Below are 18,986 nucleotides of genomic sequence, written 5' to 3' on the forward strand. Positions count from 1 at the left end.
CAGCACTGAAACAGGCCCTTCGGCCCACCGAGTCTTTGCCAACCAACAACCACCCATTTATACTAACCCTACATTAATCCCATATTCCCTACCACCTACCGCCACTAGGGGTAATTTACAATGGCCAATTTACCTATCAACCTGCAAGTCTTTGGCTGTGAGAGGAAACCAGAGGACCCAGCGAAAACCCACGCGGTCACAGGGAGAACTTGCAAACTCCGCACAGACAGTACCCAGAATCAAACCCGGGTCCCTGGAGCTGTGAGGCTGCAGTGCTAACCACTGGGCCACCCAGATGAAGCCCAAGATGCTTTGTTAATCTCCCTCTCAATATGTCCTGCCACCTAAGTCCCTCTTGTCACACTTACACAATGTGAACTTATGAAATAGAGCCAAAATGGACACTTTTCCTGTATTAAAAAAATGGAGTTGAGGTCAGGTGCCCCTTTTCTTTCCTGCCAATGCACATGAAACTGCACGAACCCCGAGCTAGTTTTCATGTCTGGACAAGTCTTGGTGAAGTCATTAAAATAGATACAATCTTTCTGAACATATCTTTGAGAAGTTATTAAGATGCAAATGTCCCTTTTAATGGTAATAGTTGCAAGTCTCCAACCAATTGGTTTAACAATACTGTGGCAAACATTTTGACTCCAAAGCTTGAACTCCAGAGAATAGGTGTGAAAAGCTCTACTTTAGCAAGATGGTATGTGATTCAGTGACACCCAAACTCCATTGTTTAGCAATGGTCTAACAATCAGAAACTATTTATGAATTCAATGGAAGAGAAAGTCTGGTCACATGACAGAAACTAGGTTTCCAATAAGAAGTTTTCATAAAGGTATATTCTGGGCAGAAAAAGACAGAGGGAAAAGCATCTGTGCCATCAAAGAGAAAGGACTCTGCCTCACACCACCAGCTCTCAGACAGAGACTGGAGTAGGCCTTGAACTCATCCACCTGAGGAACGGACCAGGGTTTCACCATGGAGTTTTGACTGGAATATAACGAGAAGTCTGCAACAGTGCATCCATCTTCCTTAACCTCACAAGTGTTTTCTTCAGTGAACAAGGGAAAAGATAATAGTAATAAAAACAAGAAACGCTGGAAATACTCAGCAGGTCTGGCAGCATCTGTGGAGAGAGAAGCAGAGTTAATATTTCAGGTCAGTGACCCGTCTTCAGAACTTCAGAAAAGATTATAGTCCTGTGTCATTTCGAGTCTTCATCCCGGGGAAAAGCAAGTGCAACAGCGAACTCTTTAAAAGTTCATTCGACCTTTACACATGTTACTTTATAACCTCTGTCTCTTTTTGAGTGTGTGTATATATCTGTATGAGTGAGAGAGTGGGTGTAGTTACGTATATTTCAGGTGTTGAATAATAAACATTTATCTTGCTTTTAAAACTTATGAGAAAACCTGTCATTTGTCTGTTCTTGACAATTAAAGCATTCAGGGGTTAAAACGCTATTTTTAAAGCATGCTGTCTTCGGTCAGTTAAGAGGTGAAAATGGGGGAGTCATGTGTATTGCCTCTCATCTGTCTGCAATCCTTTGTTCCTTCACACTCTTTAGAACTGCTCCAATAAGTCTACATTGCTTTATCCTATCTCTTCTGCCAAAATGCATCACTTCACACTTGTCTGTATTAAATTCCATCTGCCACTTGTCTTCCCATTCTGTTAGACTATGTCCCGCTGCAGGTAGTTTGTATCATTCTCACTGTTTGCGATTCCTCCAAGTTTGATATCATCAGCAAATTTTGAAATTGTACTCTGTATTCCAAGCCATTTATATATAGCAAAAAAAAGCAGTGGTCCGAGCACTGACCCTTGGGGAACACCACTGTCTATCATCCTCCAGTCTGAAAAACAACCATTTAGCATAACTCACTGTTTTCTGTCCTTAAGCAAATTTATTTTTTTTATCAAATTAGACATTGACCCTCCTATTCCATGAGCCTCAATTTTGTTAACCAGCCTTTTATGCGGTACGTTAGCAAATGCTTTCTTAAAATTCATATAGACAACATCCACCGCATTCCCTTCATCAACCTTCCCGGTTACGTCATCTGTGCTGGCTAACCTTAATTTAACTCAAACCCCTCGAAGCGCCTGTTGATTTTTTTTTCTCTTATTATTTCAAAAACCTTAGCTGAGGAAGACTGGTGAGTGGGCCAACGAGTAGCTGAGGGCCTCATTTACCCCCACAATCCCCATGCCAAGAGCAACTGGTAGCTGCTGGTGACTCCCTTCCCTGCTGCATTTTGCCAGGAGACAGCATCTCCCACCAAAAGGAAAAAGACAGAAGCAGAAACAGATAAATGAACAAAAAGAATTGAGAGAAGCAAAAGAAAAGGAAAAGGCAGCGAGAAAAACAACATGACAGGAGGAAGGAGAGAGAGAGACCAAATTCTCTGCAATCCATATGCATAGTGGGGCTCGTGATGCAGATTATGAAAGCTAAAGTACTGTTAATCCTGAAAGCCAACCCAGGAAGGCACCCGAGAGGTTCCCCTTCATATTTTCAGGGTGGCTCCCAAAAACATTGTATCGATGCCAGGGTTACAGTGACCACTTATGAGGTAAATGAGAAAGAGGGATATGACTGACCTGCAAATTGGGAAAGGTTGCAGGCCAGCAAAGTGCGTGGCTCATTCAGAATGGGAAAACTCATGCAATGACTTACTACCACATTGAGAATCTCTAAGAATTAGGGAAATCCAGTACAATCAACTGTCCAAGAGGAAACAAGATTATGCTAGCCATGGTGGCGGCAAGAGTACGAAGGAATTATATGCCCGCATGAACCCATTTAGGATAATCATTCTGATTAAGATGCTTCCGAAATGTAATAGTAAGAGTTTCCAGTCGGTAAAATAATGGGTGAACACACCTATCGGGTGTGGGAATGCATAGAGAGAACTGTACAGGCAGTGGAATTAAAGGGGAGATGGTGATGTCACTGGACTAATAACCCAGAAACACAGGCTCTGGGTACATGGGTTTGAATCCCACCATGGCAGATGGTGAAATTTAAATTCAATTAATCTTGAACAAGCTAGTCTAATGGTGACCACGAGACTATTGTTTAAAAACCCATCTGGTTCACGAATGCCCTTTAGGGAAAGAAACCAGGCCCACGGTAATATGGTCGACTCTTAACTGCCCTCTGAAATCACCTCGCAAGCCACTCAGTTCAAGGACAATTAGGGATGGGCACCACATGCTGGCCTTGCCAGTGATGCCCACATCCCACAAACGAATTTTTAAAAACTCTTCACCTGCAAACATAATGCAGAAATTTCAGGCGAGTTGTCCCGAATGAGGTAGTAATAATCCCCACTAGAAACATTCTATATCATAAAGATACACCAGTAAATTTAAATTTAACAGTGTTAGGGATGCCAGAGTGCTGTGAACTTAAAACCCCCAACTGGGGTGAAAGGTTATCAGGTTAGGCAGGACTGTGGAGTTGAGGTGACAATCAGATCAGCTGTGATCTTAATGAATGGCGGAGCAGGTTCGAGGGCCAAGTGGCCTATTCCTAATTTGTAGGTTCGTAGGGGGTGAAAGTTTGATGCGGAAATTGATTGAGGAATTTTGGGAAAGAACCAGTGATGCATTGGCAGAGACAGATCTGGCAGCTCTGAACCAAAATGACGTCCAGGATCATCATGAGTTGAATGACTGAGTTAATTAAGATTGCTGATGAATACAACAGTGAGGAGAGGCACGTCAGAAGCCAGTGTAGTTTGTTGAAAGATGTTGCCGCTATGTTCAACACTGGTGCGTCCCTAGTTAATACCTGTTACTTAGTTGCTTTAAAAGCTCAGTAAAGGAGGTGAGAAACCACTGAAGAAAAGTTTTGAACAAAATTAATACTTTAGAACAGGGAGAATTGCAGGAGGGCCAAGCATTGACCATACTCCTACAGGATGTGGTCAGGTATCTCAAATCCCATGCTGAAACAATCAATTGGATGTTAAAGGAAAATTGTAATGCTTTCAACAAGACCACGCAAGATGATGTGTGTGTAATGTATGGATCTTGGTGGAACAGGCTAGGGAAAATCTGCAACACATTGCCAAGGAAAGACTTCCTTTCGATCCCAATCGATATGTGAGGGTTATGTCCACCTACTAATTCAATTTGACTATGTGTCAGGTCAGGAGATTGGTACAGGTGTACCCAGTAAGACATGAATGTAAATTAGCTGGAACAGGAGGGTATTACTTTGCTGGGACTGGTGTGTTATCCTGTCTTGCATAGGAGTGCAGGTCCCAATCCCTTGCTCATAGGGGCTCATAAGGGGAACTATTTAGTGGAATATGATGAACCCCATCTGGGTACATGACCAGGTGGATGGGATGATGTGTGCGAGATCCTGGACCTTACAGGGTGCACTCAAGTCTGGGACAAGTTCAGCTGAGCATGCAGCTCCAGTTTGTGGGTTTAATTGGAATCACATTACATGGAATGGTACCACGAAGGTGACTATGGGAGTGGCGTTTTCCAGTGAGATCATCATACAGAAGGAGGTGAATATTGTGTCATCACTATGCACCGGGAATAGCAGTGCCATCTGACCTGTCCTATTCCAACAGGAACATTTTGTTTTACGCCACTCTGACCTGTAAGGATTGTTAAATATAAATATGTATCATAAATATATCATTGATAAAAATGCCTCCAAGTGTGTTTCCTCGGTCTTCCAAATAGAAGAAAGTGAATTTTGATGGAGAGGATGAGTTAAAAGAGCAGTTGTACAAATCCGGTACATATGTTTTGGGTATAATATACCACCATTGCCTAAGCAACCGGTAGAATTGAAGCATATTAATCAGTTTCAGAAGCATTATTATATTCTGGGTCAACGGAATCATGAAATGCGGAAAGAAATACACAAGGGCGGGGATGATTCATGCTGGTGGGCTATCAATATGAATACTGAGATCCGTCCACGGAAAGGGATTATCTCCCATATTCTGGTCATTGTTCAACTGGCGATTAAAACCATAGACAAATTATAGTGCAGAAGGAGACCATTCAGCCCATCAGGTCCGTGCTGGCTAAAAAAACTAGCCGCCCAATCAAATCCCACCTGCCAGCGCCTGGTCCATAGCCTTGCAGCACTTTAGGTGCATGTCCAGGTACCTTTGAAATGAGTTGAGGGTTTCTGCCTCCACCATTGTTCCTGGCAGTGCATTCCAGACACCCACCACCCTCTGGGTGAAAAAGTTTTTCCTCATGGCCTTCTATTAATCATCTTAAATCTGTGCCCTGGTAACTGACCTCTCCACTAATGGAAACAGGTCCTTCCTGTCTACTCTATCTTGGCCACTCATAATTTTGTACACCTCTATTAAGTCACCCCTCAGCCTCCTCTGTTCTGAGGAAAACAACCCTAGCCTATGCAATCTTTCCTCATAGCTGCCACTTTCAAGCCCTGACAACATTCTTGTAAATCTCCTATGTACTCTCTCCACAGCAATTATTTCCTTCCTATACTATGGTGACCAGAACTGTACGCAATACTCCAGCTGTGGCCTAACCAGCATTTTATACAGTTCCAGCATCACACATCCCTGCTTTTGTATTCTATACCACGGCCAATAAAGGAAAGCATTCCATATGCCTTCTTCACCACTCTATCGACCTGTCCTGCCACCTTCAGCGACCTGTGAACATGCACTGCAAGGTCTCTCACTTCTTCTACCTCTCTCAATATCCTCCCATTTATTGTGTATTCCCTCGCTTTGTTTGCCCTCCCCAACTGCAATACCTCACACCTCTCTGGATTGAATTCCATTTGCCACTTTTCTGCCCACTCAACCAACCCATTGCTATCATTCTGGAGTCTACAGCTATCCCCTTCACTATCAACTACACAGCTAATTTTTGTATCATCAGCAAAATTCCCAATCATGCCTCTCAACATTTAAGTTCAAATCATTAACATATACCACAAACAGCAAGGTACCCAACAGTGAGCCCTGTGGAACGCCACCCGATTGGACTGTACTTATTAATGATAACCTGTGAGAATGTATTAAGTTACTACAGGTGAGGATATGTCAGGATAAGTGTTAGGCACTCGTAGTTTTTCGGGTACACAGAGGTACTGTAAGATACCTAGTATTATTTTAATCAAAATTTGTGGTTGAGACATGCGAAACTATCCAACCTAGGAGCATCAATAATTTAAATGAAATCCAGGAGGTTAAACTGTAAACAGATGTACAGAAAACTGACCGAATCTGACCAGCAAAGGCCAAAAGGTCTTTGAGCTAAAGTAACCTGTTAACAGCTGCAAGCTGTTTTCATTACAGATAAACAGAGGCACTGGTGAAAAAAAACATTTTAAGGCTAAGGAAATGCTCTGCGAGAGGGAGAGGGGCGTCCTTCCAAATTACTGCCTGAAAAGGGCAATGCTACCATGAGGAGAGTGAAGTCCGAGAATCTTCCCATTTCTTCACAATTCTAACCACATGTAAATAATGGCAATGTGGATCAGCGAACTTGGAATACTCTTCTACTCCCATCTCAGCACTGTTGGTGGAAGGGGTGCTGGAAATGCGACACTGGGATCCAGGTGCCAGTCATGGTGAGGCTGCGCCACATTATTAAAAAAATCTGTTTGATGCCAGTTTCTGGCTGCAGCGTTGGAAATCCCTTTGGTGGCATGTCCCTTTAAGCTGCTGCAGCAAAGCCGACACAGACGCCACAGCCATTCCCTCCCCCATAGATGCTGCCGTAATTTCATCGTGCACCGCAATGCTCCCCAAGCAGGAAAATGGGATGGTGAATCAAGACTGGTATTGGGAAGGACCATCCAGACCCAATTCCAGTGGTGAACTACTATTGAGAAGATCTGTGCCCACACAACTACTAGTATCGCCAAACACAAAAGGAACAAGATTGAGGGACCCTGGGAACATGTGTAACCAAACCTTTGCTTCTCTATGGTCTAAACCCTCTGGTCATGACTGAAATACCTCCCAGTCATCATCAGTGCACCCTCTATAATTAAAACCGACTCTGTGACCATATAGTGAAGGTCGCTTGTGTTTTTGGAGAACTGGGTTTACGATTTTAACATGAGAGCTCAATAGGTCAGGTTGAGATTGAATCCATTCTTCTACTTTTCCCCTTTCATCGTGGATAGGTGGAACAGAGAGGGGGAGATGACACAAAGAAGGAGGGGGAGAGAGATAGACAAAGCGAGAGAGAGAGGAGGGAGAGAAAGTGATTAAGATCACTCCTGACAGATGGACATTTATCTAGAATATTCCACATTGCTACAAGAAGTGTGCGGGCAAACATTGACTATCTGTGGAAGCAAACAAATGTCAGGTATCTCACTAAATTAGTGCCCAACATAGTGAAGAGAAAGTAAGGCAATAAATTAATCTTCTCATTTAAATGTTCTGCACAAAGATGCACATTTATTGTTGTTTTGATTATAAGCAAGATACATTTTGAATGCCTATATCTTTCTGAAATTGTCTCACCTGACACCACCCCACCCCCCGCCCCCCCAACAATGTAAGACAAAAATTGAAATGTGGTCCCCCACGTGAAAAGGTTGGAGAACCATGGATTGGAAATGAACACAAATCCAGTCACAAATGAAATGCTAATTCGTGGCTGTTCGGGTAAAGAATGTGTATTTCAAAAACTATCAACTGGACTTTTCCAGGCAGTTAACAAGGCATAAATTAATATATTCACCATGTGTGAAGTTATTGTTAAACATTCGGGGGAGCACTTGATGCACATTATAGGGAAATAATGTCACCACCACTTCCACCCCCCCGCAGTTATTTAATCTTCAGAACTGATGTTGAACTTTGAGAGGTTTATATTTAAACAGCAGTTGTCACCCTCAGAACAAACTGCATTCCTAATCCATATATGTCCAGGTTTGAGCCTGCATACGGGGATGGTGCAGATTTCCCAGATTCAGCTGTTGTAGTTCACTTGCTCCACAGTCTGCATTCGAAAAGTTCTTTCAGATGCAGCTAACAGAATTAAACAGAGAGTGCCTGCTTCATATTTTCTCATTTTTGGACAAGGAGAACAGAAAAAACTTGTCTAGAGCTTGCCAAGTTCTCCGTGAGGTCTTTCACGACCCAGCTCTGTGGTCTCTGCTGTGTTTCTCTTCTCCATCAGAGCTGAAGAGGGATAACTTCCTGCTGAGCCATGCGTTACGCTCACTTTCCATCTGCTGGCACTCCAGCCGGGTGAAAGTCTGTAACATTGAGGACTGGATGAAAAGCAGCTTCCAGAGAAGCATCTGCAGCCAGCACCAGAATCTTGTCAACAGCTTCTTGATTCAAATAAGTGACAGGTTGGTGCTTTTTTTCAATGTCTGTGCATAACATTTTAAAGTATATTTGCTTATTGATATTCTTATTTTGTGCAAGACAAAATAATCACTGTTAATTCTTCCGAAAACCTTCTTTTCATGTTGATATTGAGCTTAAATTTTACAAATAATTTCTTCCTTCTCCTCAGACTGTTGCTTTGATAGTGTTCCACACCCTGACCCTGACTGTCACTGTCAGTTCCTCCATTCCTCTTCTTTATGCCTGGCCTAGATAGTGAGTATCAGGCTGTTCGCCCAATGGGGGTTTCTAGTCAGTTAACTCAGCATTAATCAGGCATAATCCCGGGCCCCCTGAGGTTTCTACCTCCGCATGCTTCTGGCCCATTACCTTTACCCAGTAAGTTATTGAGGAAATTGTGCAAAATATATCTTCAGTATTTATTTTTAAAAATGTGTGATGTGTAGATGAAGGCTGTGTATAAATCTGGAGCACGACCTATTCCATTTAAAACTCGACTGATTATGGCATACAACTGGTTTAGCCACTCATCGCTATGTCTGACTGGAACTCAAAGAAATAGTCAGCCTGGCTCTGCTCCCAAAACTGTTCATGACTCCAGGAATCATCTTGGAATTTAAATTTAACCCTTGGCCACTCTTCACTGCAGTTTGCCTTCTTAAACCCTTCTACCCTGTCCCCTCATCCCTCACCTCCAACAAGTGCGAGGAGTTCATAGACTTAACACTAAGATCGAGACCATTCATTCAGCAGCCTCGGCTGCTACCCTCCCTTCCCCTAGCCCACCAGGCCCAAATTCCCCCAAGGCGCCCCTCTGCCCTATCCCTGAATTCACCTATTTCTCTAGTTTTGCTCCTTACTTACGCTCTGAGCTCCTTATCAATGAGACTCACCTTCTGCTCTCTGACCCACAACATTGCAGACCACCCAACTTCCCTTCTTGATCCCCATAATACCTGATATTGTAAATGGTTCCTTCTCCTCAGGTCCTGCCCTCTTCCTTTTCAAAGCTGCTGTCATCACACCCCCTCTAAAAACTCAGCCTTGGCCATTCTGTCCTAGCAAATTACCACCCCATCTCCAACCCCTCTTTCCCCTGCAAAATCCTTGAACCTTTTGTTGTCTCCCAAATCGATGCCCAACTTTTCCACAACTCCATCCAGTTGTCACCCTTTTCACAGCACTGAAATGGCTCCAACCAGGTCACAAATGATGACATTCTATGCAGTGCACCATTACTCCTCATCCTTCTCAAACTGTCTCCAGCTTTTGACAGTTAACCATCCTCCTCCAATGCCTCTCCTCCATTATCCAGTTGGGTGGGACTGCACTCTCCTGGTTTCACTCTAACCTATCCATTCATAGCCAGAGTATCATTTACAATGGCTTCACTTCCCACTGCCTGCGCAGTTACCTCTGGCATCCCCCAATGATCTATCCTTGGCCCCCTCCTATTTCCCATCTACATGCTACCCTTTCACAACCTCATCCAAAAACACAATGCAGGGTTCCACATACACGCTGACGACACCCAGCTTTACTTCACCATCACATCTCTTGACCCTGACACTTTCTGATTTGTCACACTGTTTATCTGACATCTAGTCCTGGATGAGACATAGTTTCCTCCAATTAAACATTGTCCTTGGGCCTCATCACAAACTCCATTCCCAAATCCCTCCATGGTCTAGGCCCTCCGTATCTCTAACCTCCTCTAGTCCTACAATTCATGAACTCTACGTTCCTTTCATTCTGGCCTCTTGCGCATCACCCATTTCCTTCAGTGCACCAATGGCGGCCGTACCTTCAGCTGCCTCGGCCCTCTCTGGAGTTCTCTCACTGAACCTCTCTCCTCTCTTACCAACATCCATTCTAATTGTTTCTTGTTGTGTGAGGCCTATTCATTTAAGTGTGCAGGACCTTTATATTTTCTTGTGCTAGCTTAAAGAGGCTGACCTGTTCTCAGCCCGTGTGGAAATGTCTGGGTCGTGTGGCCGCCAGGCTTGGAGGGAACACTACCTACCTCACTCCTCCTTTAAGACGCTCCTTAAAACTTATCTCTCTAAACAAGCTTTTAGTCTCCTTAAATAAAAGCAAAATACTGCAGATGCTGGAAATCTGAAATAAAAACAAGAAATGCTGGAACCACTCAGCAGGTCTGGCAGCATCTGTGGAAAGAGAAGCAGAGTTAACGTTTCGGGTCAGTGACCCTTCTTCGGAACTACTTTTAGTCTCCTTCTTTGATTTACTGTCAAGTTCTGTCTAATTATGCTCCTGTGAAGCACCTTAGGATGTTTTACTATGTTAAAGATGTTGTACAAATACAATTTGTTGTAAATAATGAGTCAATGACTTTTGTTACACTGTCTGTTCCATTTGTATAATAATCATGCTGTACTACATGTTAAATTGATGCCATCACTCCCTCCACCACTGACACAGTGGCAGCAGTGTGTACCATCGACAAGATGCACTGCAGCAACTGACCAAGGCTTCTTCGACAACACCGTCCAAACCCACGACCTCTACCACCTAGAAGGACAAGGGCAGCAGACGCATGGGAACATCACCACCTCCAAAGAAAGACTTGCACTTATGTAACACTTTTCACAGCCTCATGATATCCCAAAGCACCTTATAGCCAATTAGGTACTTTTGAAGTGTAATGTAGGAAATGCAGAAGCCAATTTATGTAAAGCAAGCTCACAAACAGGTGATAATGACCAGATAATTTTTTTTAATGTATTGGTTGAGGGATAAATAGTGGCCAGGGCAGCAGAGATAACTCCAATACACTTCTTCGAAATAGCGCCATGGGATCTTTTAAATCCACCTGAGAGCGCAGATAGGCGCCATGTTTTGATGCCTCCTCTGAAAAATGGCACTCCCTCACTACTGAACTGGAGTTTCAATTTAGATTTTCTGATCAACTCTCTGGAATAGGACTCAAACCCACAATGTCCTGACTCAGAGATGAAAGTGTTAGCCATGAAGCCAAGGGTAATTACTCATTGAAAATGCACACAGGCATCATCGCTCTCTGAACTGGACAGGTTTTATAGAATCATTACAGCACAGGAGGCCATTCAGCCCATCATGTCCATGCCAGCTCTCTGCAAGAGCAACTCATCTAGTCCCATTCCTCCTCCCACCCCCTTTCTCCATAGTCCTACAATTTTTTTTCCTCAAATAACTATCCAATTCTCTTTTGAAAGCCTCGATTGAATCTACCTCCACCGCACTCTCAAGCAGTGCATTTCAGATCCTAACCACTCGCTGTGTGAAAAAGTTTTTTCTCATGTCAGTGTTGCTTCTTTTGCCAATCACCTTATATCAGTGTCCTCTGATCCTTCGGTCAATGGGAACAGTACAAAATACTAAAAGGGATAGACAGGGTAGATGCAGGTAAGATGTTTCCTCTGGTTGGGGAGTCTAGAACCAGGGGACACAATTTCAAAATAAGGGGGAAGCCGCTTGGGACAGAGATGAGGTGAAATTTCTTTACTCAGAGGGTTGTGAATCTTTGGAATTCTCTACCCCAGAGGGCTGTGAAAGCTCAGTCATTGAGTATGTTTAAAGCAGAGATTGACAGATTTCTAAATACAAATGACATAAGGGGATATGGGGATAGTGTGGGAAAAAGGCATTAAAGTGGATGATTGGCCATGATCATATTGAATGGCGCGGCAGGCTCCATGGGCTGAATGGCCTACTCCTGCTCCTATGTTTCTCCCTATCTACTCTGTCCAGAGCCCTTATGATTTTGAACACCTCTAACAAATCTCCTCTCAATCTTCTTTTCCCCAGCTTCTCCAATCTATCCACGTAACTGAAGTTCCTCATCCCTGAAACCATTCACGTGAATCTTTTCTGTACCCTCTCTAATGCCTTAACATCCTTCCTGAAGTGTGGTGCCCAGAGCTGGACACAATACTCCAGTTGAGGCCAAACCGGTGTTTTATAAAGGTTTATCATAACTTCCTTGTTCTTGTACCCTATGCCCCATTTATAAATCCAGGATCCCATATGCTTTATTAACCGCTTTCTCAACCATCCCTGCAACCTTCAATGATTTGTGCACAAATACCCCCAGGTCCCTCTGCTCCTGCACCCCCTTTAGAAATGAACTCTTTATTTCCTATGGCACCTCCTTGTTCTTCCTACCAAAACAAATCACTTCACTCTTCTCTGCATTAAATTTCAACTGCCACACGCCTGCCCATTCTACCAGCCGGTCTATGTCCTCTTGAAGTTTATCACTATCCTCCTCAGTTTACAATACTTCCAAGTTTTGTGTCGTCCACAAATTTTGAAATTGTGCCCTATACACGCAGGTCTAGGTCATTAATATATACCTAACACCAACCCTTGGGGAATCTCACTCTACCTTTATTCAGACAGAAAAGCAACTGTTCACCACTACTCTGTTTCCTGTCACAGCCAACTTTGCAATCCTTTTTATTGTATGGACTTTGACTTTGCTGATAAGCCTGTTACTTTATCAAACTCCTTTTGGAAGTCCACGTACACCACATCAACCGCATTACCCTCATCAAACCTCTAATTAAAAAATTCAAGTTAGTTAAATACAATTTGCCCTGAACAAATCCGGGCTGGCTTTCCTTAATTAATCCACATTTTGCCAAGTGACTTAATTTTGTCCCAAATTATCGTTTCTAAAAGCTTTCCCACCGCCAAGGCTAAACTGACTGGCCTATAGTTGTTGGGCTTGTCCTTGCACCTATTTCTGAACAAGGATGTAACATTTGCAATTCTCCCGTCCTCTGGCACCATCTGAGGAGGATTGAAAGATTATGGCCAGTGTCTCTGCAATTTCCACCCTTACTTCCCCAAGTATCCTTGGATGCATTGAATCTGGTCCTGGTGACTTATCAACTTTAAGTGCAGCCAGCCAATCTAATACTTCCTCTTTATCAAGTTTTAGCCCATCCAGTGCCTCAACTACTTCCTCTTTCACCATGACTTGGGCAGCATCTTCTTCCTTGGTAAAGACAGATGCAAAGTACTCATTTAATACCTCAGCCATTCCCCGTCTCCATGCGCAAGTCCCCCTTTTGGTCCCTAAATGGTTCCACTCCTACCACACTTTTACTATTTATATTCCTCTTGAGACTTTTATAGCTGCTAGTCTCTTTTCATATTCTTTCTTTGCTTTTTATGTTTTTTCTTCACTGCCTGTCTGAACTTTCTATATTCAGCCTGGTTCTTAATTGTATTATCTACTTAACATCTGTCATATGCACCCTTTTACAGCTTCATCTTACCCTCTGTCTCTTTAAAAATCCAGGGATCTCGGGACTTGTTTGTTCTACTACGTACAGGTTTGGTCACTGTATTTAAGGAAGGATATACTAGCATTGGAGACAGTTCAGAAAAGGTTCACTAGGCTGATTCCTGGGATGAAGGGGTTGTCTGATCAAGAATGACTAAACAGGTTAGGTCTTTATTCATTGGAGTTAAGAAGAATGAGGGGTGATCTGATTGAAACATAAGATTTTAAGGGGGCTTGACAGGGTAGATGTTGAGAATATGTTTCCACTGATGGGGGAATCTCGAACTAGGGGACATAGTTACAGAATAAGGGGGCACACAATTAAAACTGAGATCCGAAGGAATTTCTTCTCTCAGAGGGTGGTGAATCTCTGGAATTCTCTACCTCAGAATTGTGGAGGCTAGATCACTAAATGTATTTAAAGGAGGAGGTAGATAGATTTTTGAAATTTCTGGGGGTCGAGGGATATGCGGAGCAGGCCCAAAAGAGGAGTTGAGGCCTGGGACAGATCAGCCATGATCTTATTGAATGGCGGGGCAGGCTTGAGGGGCTGAATGGCCTACTCCTGCTCCTATTTCTTATGTTCTCATGTACCTTTCTCCCTCGTGGGAATGTACGTCAACTGTACCTGAACCATCTTGTCGTTAAAAGCAGCCCATTGCTCTGTTACAATTTTGCCTGACAATCTTTGATTTCAATTTTCCTGGGCCAGATCTGTTCTCACCCCATTAATTATCTTTACTCTGGATTGCTCCTTGTCCTTTTCCATAGATAACCTAAACCTTGTGATACTATCTAAAAACCTTAGATTTTAAAATTACTGAAAAATTCAGACTTAAGTCTTACTATCCCTTGTTACTTAATTTTAACTTCATCCCCTAGACCTGAATACTATCAGTGCTCAATTAATCGATATAATAAATTATCAAATTGGCTTTAGTTTTTAGCTTTTGTACTAATTAATTGCTCAAGTCTTACTTTATAATTAATTTAGAATAAATTAAAAGCTTACCAGCATACTCACCCCACATGATTCCTTATCCTGTGATGTTACTTTGCGATTTCTGTTCCCTCCTATTCAGTTCAGACTCTCAGCCTGATATGCTTCACACTTCTTTTTCATTTTTTAGCATTCACACAGAGAGCAGCATTGGGATGTGGGGGTCTGGGGTCGCTCACCATTGCTGTGTTTGCAGTGTGACATCAAGAGGTGGAATCAGACTGGTCACAGACCACATTCATTATATCTCTCCTACTGAGGAGGAGAGTGATAATGTCCCAGCGTTCCTGAGCTTTACAGTGTTAGTGCGCTGAGCTGTCAGGCTGATGTTATATTTGTGATTATGAATTGTATTAGTCATCCCACAGTTAGCAAATTATTCTGTGATCTTTTCCTAGGTGTCCAAACTTGCTGTCGGTAATACTTTCAGGATGTGGGCACCTCACTGATGGCTACATCATACAAATCCTGCAGAAATGCACCAAACTGAACATGCTGAAACTGGAAAACTGTGCAAGATTGACTGATAAAACTCTGGAGGCAGTGACTATTTATGGGAGCAGCTTAACGACCTTACATGTGGATTTCTGTCGGAATGTCACACAGGAGGGGCTTTGCCTGGTCCGGAGGAAGTGTCCCTCCCTGTCCCTCAGTGCAGAGCGAAGTGCCCAGATGATTCCTGATCAGCCAGACAAACGTGGCAACCTTGGGACAGGGAAGAAGCAGCGACTTCAGTGGTAACAGCATGTGGACTTTGCAGGCTACACGGAGACAGAAGAATGCCCAGAGTCGCATAGGCACAGCAACCTTGATCGCAGCTATACTTTCATGGGAGCAGCTAACAGAGACTTGACTCACCGGGAGGGAAGGAATGCAGAGTCACCCTGAATCATTCCCGTGCTCCACCAGTCTTAGAGTGGCTTTGATGCAGACCCAAGGGTAATCTGCTTGGCACCATCTGTTTGCATTTGGCACAATGAGGTGGGCTCAGGACTGGTTCACAGGGTTCCACCAACAACTTGCATCTATATAGCACCTTTAATGTAGTTAAATGTCCCAAATCACTTTGCAGGAGTGTTATCAGATAAAATTTGACAATACCAATGTAAGGAAACTAAACGGTGACCAAACGTTGGTCAAAAAGGCAGGTTTTTAAAAGAGCGTTTTATACAAGAGAGGTGGTGAGCTTTAGGGAGGGAATTCCAGAGCCTAGAGCCTGGACAGCTGTAGGCACGGCCACCGATGCTGGGGTGAAGGAAGTGAAGGGCGGTTGGGGGGGTGGCGGGGATGTGCAACAGGCCAGAATAGGAGGAGTGCAGAGATCTCAGATTATCTGGTTATCACATTGCGGTTTGTGGGATCTTGCTGTGTGTAAACTGGATGCTGCGTTTCCTACATTACAACAGCGACTACAATTTAAAAGTACGTCATTGGCTGCAAATAGCTTTGGGATGTCCTGAGATTGCGAAGGTGCTATAGAAATGCAATTCTTTCATCTGGCAAATCTTGAGGTGTGACTAATGTGTTAAAGTGTGATGAGAATCAGTAATGTACTGGCGGGTAATTAAAAATAAATCTTGATAAATAAAAATGCTTTTGGTGTAAACATTTAATAGTGTTGTCACTAAACTCAATAATTCGGATACAATTTTACCTCGACAATGGAATTCAGTCCAATGTTGTACCTGGCTCCAGGTGACGAGGCATCACATGGCCGAGTCGCATGTACACATAAACATTCCCGGGAACTTCAGGGGATGTTGAGAAGGTTAAAAGGTACACAGAGTTTTACCAGCAAAAGTGGGGACTGACAGAAGGAGGCCATTCAGCCTATTGCGCTTGTGTCGGCTGTTTGAAAAATCGATCCAATTAGTCCCATTGCCCTGTTCCACAGCCCTACGTGTAAAGTAGTCTAAGTAAAGCATAAACAGTTCATTCAGGTGTTAAATGCCTACTGGGAGAAACTGGGTCCTGGAAAGTTGGTTTGAAGCCCCGACAAATACTTTATTTGCATATTTAAAATAGCTGTAGGCTTTCAGGCTTGAAAGAAGACTACATTATATTCTAAAAACCTAATTTTTCAGAGCAGATGAGAAGTCAGGATTCCCCCAGAGTCACTAAAAGTCAATCTTGTGCCTTTTAATTTGGATCCTCTTTTAGATTTCAACCACAGCAAATGGATGGTTCATCTCTCAAGACTCTGTAAATTAGATTAGATTAGAGATACAGCACTGAAACAGGCCCTTCGGCCCACCGAGTCTGTGCCGAACATCAACCACCCATTTATACTAATCCTACACTAATCCCATATTCCTACCACATCCCCACCTGTCCCTACATTTCCCTACCACCTACCTATACTAGTGACAATTTATAATGGCCAATTTACCTATCAACCTGCAAGTCTTTTGGCTTGTGGGAGGAAACCGGAGCACCCGGAGAAAACCCACGCAGACACAGGGAGAACTTGCAAACTCCACACAGGCAGTACCCGGAATCGAACCCAGGTCCTATGTATTGACACATGAATTGCCCGAAGCTGTCACATTATGAAGATGGTCACTGGGTGATGCTAGAGGTTCACGGCCCAAATTTTACGATCAAAGAAGCAATGGTGTAACGATACAAAGTAGCCATAATGATACAAAGTAACAATACTGCACTCGAGTATCAGCCTGGATTATGCAGTCAAGTCTCTGGTGTGGGACTTGCCTCCATAACTTTGAGTCAGAGGGGAGAGTGCCATTACTGAGCTATGGCTGATAAGCTGTCTTTGGAAAATAAAAATAGCTTAACTGGTGAAGAGAGAATAGAGACCATAAGAATAATTTACCAAAATTCCTTGGAATGGGAAATTGTGACAGAGGACTGGAGGGTGGGAACTAGAGTCATGGAGAGATACAGCACCGAAACAGGCCCTTCGGCCCACTGAATCTGCGCCGACCATCAACCACCCATTTATACTAATCCTACATTAACCCCATTTTTTCCGCTCACATCCGCACCTTCCCTCAATTCTCCTACCACCTACCTGCACTAGGGGAAATTTTTACTATGGCCAATTTGACCCCTTCCTTCAAATAAGGCAGAGCTAACGCAGGAAATTATAATTCACCATCCTGCTCTCAACTCACATTTCTGTCCTTGGCCTGCTTCAGTGTTCCAGTGAACCTCAACGCAAGCTCGAGGAAGAGTACCTCATCTTCCGGTTCGGCACTCTACAGCCTTCTTGACTCAACATTGAGTTCAACAATTTCACAGCATGACTTTTTTCCCTCCAATATTTTATTTTTTAACCATGTGCCAGTCAAACTTGTTTTTCATGTTTTTGCTTTTGTACAGAGCTGTTCATTATTCTGCCATTAACATTCTGTCTGGATTAATGCTTTATCTTTTACTACAACTATTAGCACTCCCTTTGCCTTTGTTCTGTGACATCTCATTTAATCTCTCCTGCAATAGCACACTTTCCCTTTTGTTCTTCTACCCCTTCCTCCTTTTCACTTGCTCAAAGCCCATTACAGTTCTAATCTTTGCCAGTTCTGATGAAAGATCAGACCTGAAATGTTAATTCTGTATCTCTCCATAGACCAAGGAGCAGGAGTAGGCCATTCAGCCCATCAGGCCTGCTCTGCCATTCAACATGATCATGGCTGATCTTCCACTTTAATGCCTTTTACCCATACTATCTCTATATCCCTTTATGTTATTGGTATTTATAAATCTGTCAGTCAATCTCTGCTTTAAACATACTCAATGACTGAGCTTTCACAGCCCTCTGAGGTAGAGAATTCCAAAGATTCACAACCCTCTGAGTAAAGAAATTTCACCTCATCTCTGTCCCAAGCGGCTTCCCCCTTATTTTGAAATTGTGTCCCCTGGTACTAGACTCCCCAACCAGGGGAAATATCTTAGCTGCATCTACCCTGTCTATCCCTTTTAAGTATTTTGTAGGTTTCAATGAGATCACCTCTCATTCTTTGAAACTCTAGAGAATACTAGCCCAATTTCCGTAGCCTCTCTTCATAGGACAGTGCTGCCATCCGGGATCAAGTCTGGTGAACCTTCATTGCACTCCCTTCTATGGCAATAATATCCTTCCTAAGATAAGGGGACCAAAACTGCACTCAGTACTCCAGGTGTGGTCTAACCAAGGTTCCATACAATTGAAACAAGACTTCATTACTCCTGTACTCAAATCCTCTTGCGATAAAGGCTAACATAACATTAGACTTCCTAATTGCTTGCTACACCTGCATGTTAGTTTTCAGTGACTTATTGACAAGGACACCCGAGTCCCTTTGTACATCTACACTTTCTAATCTCTTGCCATTTAAGAAATACT

At 43.2% G+C, this 18,986-nt stretch overlaps 1 protein-coding gene across 1 annotated transcript; it reads left to right on the forward strand.

The window, feature by feature from the left end:
• Window positions 1-7,971: 7,971 nt before the first annotated feature.
• fbxl22 (F-box and leucine-rich repeat protein 22) lies at window positions 7,972-16,190 on the forward strand. Its single transcript, XM_068015122.1, has 2 exons — window positions 7,972-8,350; window positions 15,040-16,190. The coding sequence occupies exons 1-2, from the start codon at window positions 8,016-8,018 to the stop codon at window positions 15,380-15,382; spliced, it is 678 nt and encodes a 225-aa protein (XP_067871223.1). The 5' UTR covers window positions 7,972-8,015; the 3' UTR covers window positions 15,383-16,190.
• Window positions 16,191-18,986: the final 2,796 nt, after the last annotated feature.

Source organism: Heterodontus francisci, chromosome 35 (assembly GCF_036365525.1).
Source record: "Heterodontus francisci isolate sHetFra1 chromosome 35, sHetFra1.hap1, whole genome shotgun sequence".
In the NCBI taxonomy this organism is placed as follows: Eukaryota; Metazoa; Chordata; class Chondrichthyes; order Heterodontiformes; family Heterodontidae; genus Heterodontus; species Heterodontus francisci.

What these genes read in the sequence shown, in the direction of transcription:
- fbxl22 (XM_068015122.1), top strand. Translation starts at nt 8,016, where the DNA reads ATGCAGCTAACAGAATTAAACAGAGAGTGCCTGCTTCATATTTTCTCA. An exon ending in TTGATTCAAATAAGTGACAG is followed by an intron (nt 8,351 to 15,039) that starts GTTGGTGCTTTT and finishes ATCTTTTCCTAG; the next exon opens with GTGTCCAAACTTGCTGTCGG.